This window comes from Lepidochelys kempii, chromosome 6 (genome assembly GCF_965140285.1).
Source record: "Lepidochelys kempii isolate rLepKem1 chromosome 6, rLepKem1.hap1, whole genome shotgun sequence".
In the NCBI taxonomy this organism is placed as follows: Eukaryota; Metazoa; Chordata; order Testudines; family Cheloniidae; genus Lepidochelys; species Lepidochelys kempii.
The window spans coordinates 65,905,816-65,918,799 of record NC_136385.1 but is presented as its reverse complement, the minus strand read 5'-3'; the positions used below and the strand labels follow the sequence as shown (position 1 = coordinate 65,918,799).

At 42.0% G+C, this 12,984-nt stretch overlaps 1 protein-coding gene across 5 annotated transcripts in view; it reads right to left on the bottom strand.

Annotated features, from left to right (window-relative positions):
- SLC39A9 (solute carrier family 39 member 9) overlaps window positions 1-12,984 on the bottom strand; it is a 43,823-nt gene that overhangs the window by 6,080 nt on the left and 24,759 nt on the right. For 4 of the 5 annotated variants that reach the window (XR_012159428.2, XR_012159429.2, XM_073348464.2 and 1 more), the window contains exons 4-6: window positions 11,573-11,641; window positions 9,103-9,188; window positions 3,726-3,860 (exon numbers count right to left, since the gene is read on the bottom strand). Coding sequence is in view for 3 of the 5 variants with exons in the window: in XM_073348464.2 (XP_073204565.1) it covers window positions 3,726-3,860; window positions 9,103-9,188; window positions 11,573-11,641 (290 nt within the window). In the remaining 2 variants the exon portion in view is untranslated. The remainder of the gene's footprint in view (window positions 1-3,725; window positions 3,861-9,102; window positions 9,189-11,572; window positions 11,642-12,984) is intronic. The other variant, XM_073348463.2, reaches the window with a different exon arrangement.

Below are 12,984 nucleotides of genomic sequence, written 5' to 3'. Positions count from 1 at the left end.
TTTCAGGGCATAGATGCCACCCAGCTGTATTTAAATTGTAAGCACAGCGAGCACTGTGCACTTTCCAGTGGTTCTATACAAAATTATTACATACATAGGCTGTATCTAACATGTTAAGAAGGATCAAGAATCCTTCTGTTCATTTTATTTTAGTATGTCTCTCCATTTATAGAAGAGGTTCTGCCACACTGGGATTAGGATCACACTACACCATAGATAATAAAATGCAAAATTTATCCATTCATTTTTAAAGTCCTTCTTTGGTCAAGCTCCCATTTATCTCTGTGATCTTATTTCCTGGTATATTCTCAACCTATCCCTCTGACATAGGAGAGGAAGCCAACATTGGCAAGCAGAGGTTGATTCTTTGCATCTGCAACTGCACTAGCTCCATAATTATTTCTGCCTTCCCAATCCCCCATTCTTCTAAAATGCTGCTCAAAACTCAGCTCTGAGCCTGCCTAAAACCAATGACCCATCAACAAAGATCCTTCATCTGTGTTTTTTATTAACAAACCCATCAAACCTCTCACCATCTACTGTGTAAATGGTGTTGCAGCTAGCATAGTTCCTTTCTAGCGTGTCTCCCAGGCTATTTACTCAAAGTCTCTCCCTGTCCTTTATTCTAGAATCCTTTTATACAATTTCATAGCACATCATCTATGCAATTTACAGCAGTGGATTTGTTACAGAACGGTGGCAGTAGACAGGAACATTCAGATTGGGACAGGTGTGATAAGCACATGTGCAGTGACCTAATTGACAGCTCACTGGTTGTAGATAGCCTAGATGAGGGGGTTTTGAGCTGTGCTTTTTACAAAGAGATGGGAAATCAATAAGGCAAAAAGGCTATTTTAGAGAGAGAGAGAGTCTAAAATTCAGCACCTGACACAGGAGGGATGATCAAAACTGAAAGAGCAAAGATTGAAAAGAGAAGGAGCTCTTGAACCTGAGGAGAGCAAACTGTAGTGGAAGGGGAACAAGAGGAGACCTTTAAGAATTGGAGATGATGGCACACATACAGGCAAGAAGGCATGTCACAGTGTTCTGAATGGACCTGAATAGGCATGACATGACAGAAAAATATACCAAACGCTTAGAAAAAAAATCTTGGTGAGAAATAGCATATAATCCTAAATAGGAGTGTCACTTTGTGGTATGCACAGAACAGGACAGTTTCTTTTCACATCTCACATACAGATAGCACTACCATTTTTATCCCTTGATTTCTGATTAGTTCTCGTTACAATTTTAACACTGGATTAGGGAACAGATTTATGCATCCTAACCCTTCTATTTTAGCCAGAGATTGGATCACCAAGTGTTTCCTTCACATCACAACAGAGACTTCAAATCCAAATTGCATAGTCTTTACCTTTTTACTCACTGCAAGAAGTGTCAGGCTCTGTATTAGGCCAGTTTCTTAGGTCATTATATCAACTATACTGAACAACTGGAGGATGGAAGTTCTGAAATATCTATAGCGCTAAGAACTTTGCTGAAGTTTCTACACTTGGTGCATTTTGAGTCTCCACTTAGGCCCTGCATATTGAGCTATATCTTAGACTGGGCTCGGTGACAGATCTCTGAAGACAATACAATACACTACCCAAATCAGCCTCCCACATCCTACGTTCTACAGATAAGTTAACAGGCACTTATATAAAGACTGCGTTACACGTGTACACTAGTGCAGTGGTTCTCAACCAGGGGTAGGCATACCCCTGGGGGTACACAGAGGTCTTCCAGGGGGGTACATCAACTCATCTAGATATTTGCCTAGTTTAAACAACAGGCGACATAAAAACACGAGCAAAGTCAGTACAAACTAAAATTTCATACAATGACTTGTTTATACTGCTCTATATACTATACACTGAAAGCTTCAGTTTATATTTCAATTGATTTATTTTATAATTATATGGTAAAAATAAGAAAGTAAGATATTTTTCAGTAATAGTGCACTGTGACAGTTTTGTATTTTTATGTCTGATTTTATAAGCAAGTAAGTGAGATGAAACTTGGGGGTACACAAGACAAATCAGACTCCTGAAAGGGGTACAGTAGTCTGGAAAGGTTGAGAGCCACTGCACTAGTACATTTAAATATATTTACTACAAACTAGTTAAGATGAACAAATGAGGCTTAGCCTAATGAGTATCTTATTGGGTGTTCATTCGAGGCAGATGTTGAGGTTTTCCTTGGGGAGGATGTATGGTCACTAACAGTGCATCATTTATTGCTGTAAGTCTGTTTGCCTTGGAAAAACTTGATTTTTCAAGGGAACACCTGGTCTGTCTCAATCAGAGTCTACAATACACACACAGTACATCCTGCATATACACAACTCAACAATCAGGACTTCATTATGTAAATAAATATTAAATGTTTTTAGAAATGTTTAGGTACAGATCACTTTGAATGTTTGGACTGCTATAGTCAAGAATCCAAACCTTATGGGTGGGCAAGTTGTCTAATAGTCGTACCAGCACACTTGGGAGTTGCGATTCCTAGTTTTCCTGTTCCTGGCTTTACCAGCAACTCAGCCCGAGCTTCTGTTTTCCTATGCTTGATTTACAGGACAGTTGTAAGACTTAATGACGTACGTTTTTAAAGGACATGGATTGTCTCGGATGAAAAGCACCATGTAAATGTGAAGCATTAGCAAAGTCCCAGGGATTCTGTCATGATCTGGACCCAAGTTCTGCAGCAAGGCCTCAACTTTGAATGGCACGCCAATGCTGAATTAAGTGATACTTGATAATGCTGCAAAATTTACAGTGTATGTTCAAAACATGAGATTTTTTTTTACCTTATTAGAAGTACAGTGTCCCTTGTGACATTATATTTTAATATTAAATACTGTATATTGTATGCTTCAACTACAGTTTTGATGTGCTGCAGATTTTTGTATTGACAATGTAAGAAGTTGTCAAAGGGGAAAGCTGGAAGCTTTGGGCAGCATTTGGGGCCTTTGTCATCATAGACGGAAAGGGAGATGACTTGAGTTTGAGCTCCCAGGAGCTGTTTCAGGCTTTGGGCACCAAGGAGGGGATGCATCTCTTCTTTCCCTCTTCCTAGAGGTAACAGTTTGTCCCTCAAGGAGCTGAGGCTTGAACTCCCGACCCCTTGACAGTGACAGCCACACCACTGTCCCAATATCTTCCACTGAATCCAGTATGGATGGATACGCACAACAACTAAATGTTTCCATTAAAATTATCAGCACTGTAACCGTTAACGTTAAGATTTAAATTCTCATGTTTCAGCAGTAAAATCCCTTCAAGATGAATGGAGACACATTTCCACATGTCAGAGCTACTGTTTCAGCATATCTGCTTGCAGACTCAGGAGGTCAACAATGCATCCATTTGTATTTGTCAGGTTAGTTTCTTAAAGTGAAACTTACAAAGCAATTTAGCTTCTTAAAATGAAAGCTTAGATTCCCCAGCACAATTGTATGACAGATTCAACTGCCACAGAATTGTGGAAAAGTGTTTTTTGTTTAGTTAAAACAAACAGAAGCATCCTTTTTTGAGAATTTTGTTCATAAACTTGCAACCATAAGGCGGGAATGTCCCAGCTACAGCGGATAGTATGGAAAAACGTATTGGCGGTGGGTGAAGCAGTTTGGAGCTATGTGTTCTACAAACCCAGTAAGGAGTTCCATGCCCCCGCAAATCCAATTGCTAAGCTCCCGGCAAAATTAAATCCCAAACATTTACCTTGCTTAGCCCTAAGTACGTCACCATTGACAAAACAGGTGCTGCCAATGCAAAGACCAGCAAGTGCTTTCTGATTCGATTCCGTTCCAGCCCAGCATGCATTAGAAAGGAAACCAGGCCAAAGGCAGCTGGTGCCTGCAAAAGAACAATGGTCAGTGCAATATTTTCTTGGCTAGGATTCCCTGTAATTTAAGATGTCCAAAGACAAAAAAAAAAGGTGTGGTAAATATGTATTATTCCTACTAACTATACTGAAGTGGAATATTCCCAATCAGAGTGCAAGTCTCCAGTTACTGATCTAGAACAGTTATGCCACTCTCTGCATTCTTTTTGGTTCTGGCTATCTTATTTGCATAATCACTGGATGGTTATTTCATAATAACAATACAGCATATGAATCCACGTATTATTATTGAATGCCAGGATTTTCATTACTGTACAGATTTCATGGGTAACTTTAACCCTTTTGTTCTGACTAAAAGCTTTGGTGATCAAAATTTGTTCTGATCAACTTTTGTAATCAGAATTTTTAGGTTACCTGCAAGAAACAGATTTGCCTCTTGAGTGACTTTTCTTCAACTAAGGCAGGAAAAATTCCAGCATTTACATGAGAGAAGAAATGCCATCAAAGCAAAGAAAAAGGGTCTGTCAAACGGTCAGTAAAAGATTACCAATCTTTTTGATTTATTTCCCTCCTTCAGGCCTAATTCTGATCCAACTAAAATCAATGAGAGCTTTGCTACTGACTTCAGTGGAAGCAAGACCAGACATTTCTTCCCTTCTCCCATCAATCCAGTCCCTTCTGTACAAGCCACAAGAACTATCAGTTTTGTGGTTACATCGGGACAATCCCAATTTAGTTTTGAAACACAATGTGAACTAAAATATATTGCGGCTGCCTACAGGAGAAGCTTGCTGATCTGTAGGAAGTGAAATATAGGTGGGGAAAGGAGATAGGTGGGGGAAAAAGTAGCAGTAATTGTGGAAGGGGTAAGGAAGAGAAAAAAATTAAATTCTTTAAAAATTCTTTCAGCATCTCATTGACAACCCACTTTTAAAAAAATTTTCTTCTTTCATTTAAAAATATTTACTGTACACTTTTAAAATATTGTTAATAATCATTTAAAATGTCAGAATAATAAGTGTGCACTTCCCCTTTACTTGGAAATAACCAGATCCTGACCTACAAAACACCATGGCCTTTGGCCTCAACGTTATCATCCCAGAACATGGTTACCATGTATATCAGTTATTATACAAGTGAAAAGTGCAAACACAGCAGACCTGATTTTCCAAACACTTTAGGCATGCATCTACACAGGCAAAAGAGCTGAACAAAATGCATGACTAATTACTGTGAATGGCAGTAGGGTGCAATAATTGCACATACAAATTAGGTGTGCAACTGTGTGCTTGAGGTATTTGAAAACTAGATCCAATAAATCTTTTCCATACCATGTACAAATAAGGACTGAACAAATACATGTTTACTTTAGTATTAATGGGAAATTGAAAGGCTACTGCCCCAACTTTGGAGTTTGGTGTGTCTTCTTTATTGGCAGAAGACATATCAAAACACTTATTACAGTACAAAGGAACTGAATTCAATTTTGCTTCAGATGTCTGTGATGCTGTAACCCTATCAACCTGTTATCCTTTAATGACGCAAAATGACTGCAGACCTCTTAATACGTTACTCCTGGGAGAATTCTGCACAGAATTAATGTCCCCTGCAGAATAATTGATTCATGTGCCCCTTCCAGGCAGCAGTCCCGAGCAGGTGTGTCTGATTTGGGCATTAGGAACAGCCAGGGAGACATAAATCACTGCCTTGGGGGGCAAGGCTGGGCATGCATGCAAGACTCTGTCCCTCTTGCTTGCTATCATGGTGTGCCCAGGACCTCCCACAAGTACAGATGCCCCACCGAACCCCACCCCTCTGCATCCTGACCCCCACACCTGCACTTACATCAACCCTGAGCTCCCTGCACTCAACCCCCTATCCTGCCAAGCCCCACTCCCCCTGCACCTGAACCATTCCGCCAAATCCCCAGCACCCAGACCCCCACCCCACTAAGCCGCAACCAGCTGCACCTCGACCCCCACCTTACCAAGCCTCATGCCCCCTACACCCAGACCTCCCGGTCAAGCCCTATCCCTGTGACACCCAGACTCCCACTACTGAATCCCAACCACTTTCACCTGGAGCCCCTCCCCCCATCGCCAGGCAGAGTCCAATTCCTCCTGCACCCGGAACCCCCCAAAGGAGTCCCTGTGAATCTAGATCTCCCTCGTACCCGGACCCCACCCCCACCTGCACTGTCCCATTCAGACACCTCACACCTGGATCCTCCCACACTAAACCCTTCCACACTTGGATCCTGCTGCACGGAGCCTGCTTGCCCCACACCAGGGCTCAGCGTGTGTGAGAGAGACTGTCCCTCTCGCTCACTATCATGGTGTGCTGACATGGAGGGGGAGGGCCACATGGTGTTTCTGTGGCAGGCCTGGCCCTTGTGCTGTGTCAGGGTGAGGTGCAGCCTCACCACTGCATCCGTGTCCCAGGGAGGGGGCAAGGGCAGCAGGATCCCCCACCTCCATGTAGCCAGTGACCTGCGTTCGCCACTGCCATGCTGGAGCCTTCACACCCACTGCCCGTCTAACACAGTGTCTACAACAATTTCAATTCTAGTCCAGTGACTATATGGTGACATGCTGAGTACTACTTAACTATGCCACTCACTAAGGCCCCTATCTGGCAAAGCATTAGTTTCACTGGGGATACTCAGGCGCTGAACTTTATGGACATATTTAAGTGCTGTGCCAAATCATGGCCTAACCTCACTCCTAAGGATGTACTGCCCTTTAGGGTATGTTCACAGAGCAAAGACAACCAACTTGGGCTCACGGGTCTTGGGCAGGGTGGGGCTGTTTCATTGCAGTGTAGACTTCTGGGCTGGGCCTAGAGCGCAGGTGCTAGGACCCTGCAGGGTGGGAGGGTAAAGCTGTCAACTTTCTAATAGCAGAAAACGCAACTCCTTGCCCTGCTCCCTGACCCAAGGCCCCGCCCCTTCTGAGGCCACGCCCCCTCACTCTATCTCCCCTTCCCCCGTTGCTTGCTCTCCCCCACCCTCACTCACTCATTTTCACTGGGCTGGGACGGGGGCTGGGACGGTAAGGGGTGCAGGCTCTGGGGTGGGGCCAGGGATGAGGTATTTGGGGTGCAGGAGTGGGCTTGAGGCTAGGGCTGAAGGGTTTGGAGTGTGGGAGGGGGCTTTGGGGTGGGGCAGGGGGTTGAGATGTGGGAGGGAGTATGGGCTCTGGGCTGGGAGTGTGGGCTCCAGGGTGGGGCCAGAAATGAGGGGTTCTGTGTAAGGGAGGAGGCTCCGGGCTGGGGCAGGAAAGTGGGGTGTGGGCTCCAGGAGAGAGTTTGGGTGCAGGTGGGGCCCTGGGCTCCAAGAGGGAGTTTGGGTGTGGGACAGGGCTCCGGGCTGGGGCCGAGGGGTTCGGAGTGCGGGAGAGGTTTTGGCATGAAGGCTCTGGGTGGCACTGACCTCAGGCGGCTCCCGGGAAGTGGCCAGCATGTCCCTCCGGCTCCTAGGTGTGCTGCACCTGCCTGTAGACACCACCCCTGCCCTTAGGCGCTGCCCCCACAGCTCCCATTGGCCGCAGTTCCTGGCCAATAGGAGCTGCAGAGCTGGCACTCAGGGCGGGGCCTGCACGCGGAGTCCACGTGGCCGCCCCTTGGTCTAGGAGCTGGAAGGACATGCCAGCCTCTTCCTGGGAGCCAGGCAGGGAGCCTGCCTACCCTGCTTTACCACCAACCAGACTTTTAACGGGCTGGTCAGTGGTGCTGACCGGAGTCGCCAGGGTCCCTTTTCTGGGTGTTGTGGTCGAAAACTAGACACCTGGCAACCCAATGGAAGGGTCCCAGAGCTCCGGCTCTAGTCTGAGCCCAGAAGTCTGCACAACAATTAAACAGCCCCACAACCTGAGCTCCATGAGCCCGAGTTGGCCGGCTCGGGCCAGCCGTGGGTTTTTGTTTGCTGTGTAGCCATATGTGTAGCCATATAATTAAAGTCTTTTGTGCTTGACATACATGGAAATATTATGGCCATCTGTTCTGTGAAGCCATATAGATGTGCTAATACGCCTAATAAGGAATCTATTTGTCAAAAAACATTTTCTGGATCTTTTTTGTTGTCTGTATTGTTACAGACAAACTTGCTGACAGGTATTTTGAAATAAATTTCCAATATAATTGAAAATAGCATGATTTGTTATTTTGACAAATAAAATATGCAGAATTTTAAAATATTGTGCACAGCATTTCCCCAGGAGTAATATGTATATATTGTTCCCACAGTGCTGAGAACCACACATACAAATAGAAATGAATCCTAGCAGGAGGAAACAGTTTTCCATACTTTAACATAACATACATAAGTACCCCTTGCCATATCCCCAGGGCTACTTCAAGTATCCTTAGGGACTGGTCTACACTACCGCTTAAGTCAATGTAATTTAAGCTGCTTAGGGGTGTGAAAAAGCCATGCAAGTTACATCGAATTAAAGCGGTGTCCACACTGCGCTATGTTGGTGGGAGACACTCTCCTGCTGACATAGCTTTCGCCTCTCGTTGAGGTGGAGTAATTATGCCAACAGGAGAGCACATCAGCAAAGAGCATCTTCACCAGACATGCTGCAGCGGCACAGCTGCATCAGTGCAGCTGGGCCTATGTAGCGTGGTAGGGTAGACTAGCCTTAGAGTCCCAAGGCTAAAACCTTTATTTGCCCTCTCTACCTTCAACAGCCCTGTGTGGCTGCTACATTTCCTCCAGGAAATATACTGTTCTCCTTTCTCTCTCTGCCCCATTTTTGTAGGTCACAGTCAGTTGTTTGGGCAGCAGGGGGTTGGGTTTGTCAATGAACAGCTGAAATTCATCCTCCTCAACTCAGACTGACTGGATATACACCTCTACCCCGATATGACGGGACCCGATATAACACAAATTCGGATATAACGCGGTAAAGCAGTGCTCTGCGGGGTGGGAGGGCTGTGCGCTCCAGTGGATCAAAACAAGTTCGATATAATGAGGTTTCACCTATAAAGCAGTAAGATTTCTTGGCTCCGGAGGACAGCGTTATATCGGGGTGGAGGTATAGCTTCCTTTGATACCTATTGCCACCCCAATATTATACTTGTGTTCTCCAATCCCTTATTTTATATTACCACCTGATCACTTCACTGCAGCTCCATATACTGAGGTTAACTCAAGCAAGAGACCCAAATAATTAACTCCTCCCATATATGCAGTAGAAATGGACTTTTCTTTATTTAAAAAAAAAAAAGTATGATTTTATGATCAGGACTTACCTTGTGTAACATAATTGCAACAAACACTATTAACTGGACACTGGTCTGGGAAGTAGAAGCTGCTGCCCCCAATGCAACACCATCAGCTTAATGGGTAGAAAGCCAAAAGAATGCATAAGAGTTCATGGATTATTCATACACATCACAGGGTTTACTCATTTTTCCATTGGCTACCAATATAAAATTGTATATTGCTTTAAAAATAATTCCCCTTACTTACAAAGCCACTCTGAGGTTTGAGGGCAAAATCCTAGTCCTAGTGAAGTCAATGGGAGTTTTGCCACTGACTTCAATACCAGAAGGATTTCACACTGAGTCGGCTCAGTCTTTGGTATGTCCCAATATAAAACTGGAATAATTCAGGGAACAGAGTTTTAGTAACTAATTTCCAAAGTTACGGAATGTGTTTCTTATCTAAACTTACAGCTGAAAATCAGTTTTAATCTTAACTAGAATTCTTTGTAAACCTGTAATTACTTTTGGAATTTTGAAATCTTTTACTGGGTAAAAATCAAAAGAAAAACATACAAATCAGTTAACTGGACGTTCATAAAAAACTTCTCTCTTTTTATATAAAACACATGCATTAATGAAACAACACTTTTTGGTTAAAATCAGTTTTATGATGTACATTTACACAGTGCGTTTTATCATGTAGATCTGAAAACATTGTGTGTATATGTATGCATTTACTTCTCTCACACACATCCACACCCCCTCACCCACACACTGAAGTGTAGAGGATTACTTCATGAGCATTTGAGCTAAACAAATTATATATAAATAATAAAGTAATGAAGGAGTTAAAAGGAAGATCATCCCAAATGAGTGTGAATCAAAACCGTAACACTTATATGAAACAGACAAATATTTTGTTTATAGAACAGATTTTTAAAGGAAAAACTGCTTTAAAGAAGTTTTAGAGAACTTTAAAATTGATACTATTTTTCACAACATCTCCCACTCCCATCTGTAAAAATGGCTTATCTTATGACCATGAATCCAAACTGTAAAGATCTTGGAAAGAAAGGGGGAAAAGTATTAACCAATACATTTTAGAAACTTCTAGAAGTTACTTAAGATATACATTTTTATAGAGAAAAACTAATGATGACCAATATCTTCCAACCTACCAGGAGTAGAATTAAGTGTTGCCATTTCATTGTTTGTTGTAGGAGAACATACCTACATTTCCAGTGGTTAAATGCACCATTTTCTAACCCCCGTGGTCTGCAAAATATTGGACCTAGAATCAGTCACCGGTCCAGCACTGAATATTGCCCATCCTGCATGCAAGTAATTCCTCTCCACCAAATATGGATTTTTTTCCCCCCATAAAATTACACCTTTCTTCCCACTCCTCGCCAAGTGGCTGCTCTTTGAAAGTTTCTCAGAGGTTTGGAATTTTAGAAGCGGTCCCAGCGGAGACAGATTAGTGGGCAGACTGAAGATGAGGCAGCCAAAGGTTCAATATAAACAAATAGCTAAATCTAACTTGCATTTAAGTGGTAAAATCCCTGGAACAAGAAGTATCTTTTTTATTAAATGTGTTTACGATGCCTAACCCATTGTGCACAATTAAAATCCAAATAAATGAATAAATAATTCATTACAAAAGATTTCAACTCCATATGTATGACATAACAAATATTTGTATGTATTGCTTCATGCATCACTGATCAGCAGCCACCACTGGAGTTGGAGCGGCAGATAGTTAACAATGCACCACAAGTCTTCAGGAAAAGAAATGAAGAAAAATATTGTATCTAATTAAGACACCCAGGGACATTTTCGGGAGGCAGAATACTATTTTCATATTCGGATTTAATCAAGCCAATCACTCTGCTTTTGTTTTAAAATGAAACAGAAGATGCAAAAAATTCAAAGCTTTCAAAATATCCTTCATTTTACAGTAAAAGTAATTTACTAAATATATCAAATGGGGACTCACCAGATCCTAAATGACTGATTAAACATACTATAATACTGTTACAGCTGCAGTTATAATAGACAAATTGGTGTCCCCTGCCCCTTAAAATTTTTGGATGAAGTGTTATTTTGCATTGCTAACACTTAACCCCAACTATTTATACATTTAAAAAATTCTCTATGTTGTTTCTTAGCATCTAGAGTAGTTTCTCTCCTACAAAGTTAAAAATCAGGTTTACTGTGATTAAGAATTCTAAAAACCTCCCTAAATCCTTCTTATCTGGCTCATATCTAGACATATATCCCAGTCCTTGTGTGGATTTTTTTCAAACCATTTTTAAACCATGTTCAGTTAGCTTACTTAGGAAAAGATAGAAAATGTGCTTCTAAATACATAAAAAAATGCCCACAGAGCTAGCTATTTTGGTGAATATACAGTAATTATTGCAATTTAAAATTCAAAAGCTTTATTTAAGCTAGACAGGAAAAAAGACAGTGACAGAAGATTGCCGCTTACAGATCTTATAGTTATTCAGCCTACCTGCAGCATGGACCACTAGTCCTAGTGTAGTAGTGATTTTGGAATTGCCTGACCTTGCCGCTTCTGGGTCTGAAATAATCATCAGGAAATTAAGCATTAGTCAATATAAGATATTAACAAGCGTATGTATCATGCTGGAAGAAAACATTACAAACACCAAGGCATAATTTCTCAGCTGTGACCCATTTTTAAACAGTTAAGCAATTACCATAGGTTTCCCAGGCAAACTAGTCAAGACATTGTATACTATCCTTCAGAATTTAAGGGGACATTGACAGGGATATGGAACAGTCATTTTCCCTCATCCTTCTGAAACGAAACTATCATTTGAGATTCTTTACCTTCCCCAACTCAGCACAGAAAGATAGCTTTAAGCCACCTTTGTACTCAGGATTCTGGGCTACTCCAAGGGCTAGTGCATCTCCCAGCCTAAATAAGAGCAGCCAAGATTTGCTCTAGTTTACATCAGCCTCCCAAATACTGCCTCTGGGCTATTCCACAGTCTGATGCAGTACAGAATGCCCACATTATTATGTGCTATCCAGGCCTGCTCCCTCCCACTATGCCCCCTGAGCTGGGGCTGATAGGAAGGGCCACCTATGGCAGTGACTGGACTATGGACAACGCCCTGCTGGCTCCTTGTGGGCTGTTTATGAACCCTATATGCGGTCATACAGACTGAAGCAGATGGCAGAATCCTCCCGTACTCTTTAATGTAGAAAGTGAACATCATGCATAACTGCTTAGGATTGAAGGCAGATGATGGGCCATTCATGTCCATAATTGTTTGATATCTACTTTTACCTCACCATCTATTTGTAAACTAACTTTTTCTGGAGAAATAAAAAAAACCAACACTCCTATAAATCCAACAGAAGGGGAATTAATCAGTGAAAATTGTAACAGTAGTTGACAGGCCACTGGGAAAAAATATAAAAATATCTGATCCTTTAAATTTCAAGTGGTCAGACAACTTTAACTATATTGCTACTTGACTCTGCTACCTCAACTGGAAGCCTATTCCATCTATTCACACTCAAGTTCAAGAGACAAAGTGGATGAGGTAATATATTTTATTGGACCAACTTCTGTTGTGAAAGTAGACGTTTTCTAAAGCTTGTCTTTCACCAGAAGATATTATCTAACCCATCTTGTCTCTCTAAAGCCCTGGGACCAACAGAGCTACAATATCCAATATACAATAAAGTTCTTCTATCATTTAATTCCTCTTAATTTAAACCTATGTCCTTAGTTCTGGACTATCCACCAAACCCAAACAGATGATCACATTTAAAGGTTATACTCCATTCTAACCTCTATAGCTATCCTATTTTAAGGGAACAGAAAATCTAGTCAACTGAGATAACATTAATGGATAATGAATACCACTGGTTCAAATCAGGAAAAGGCAT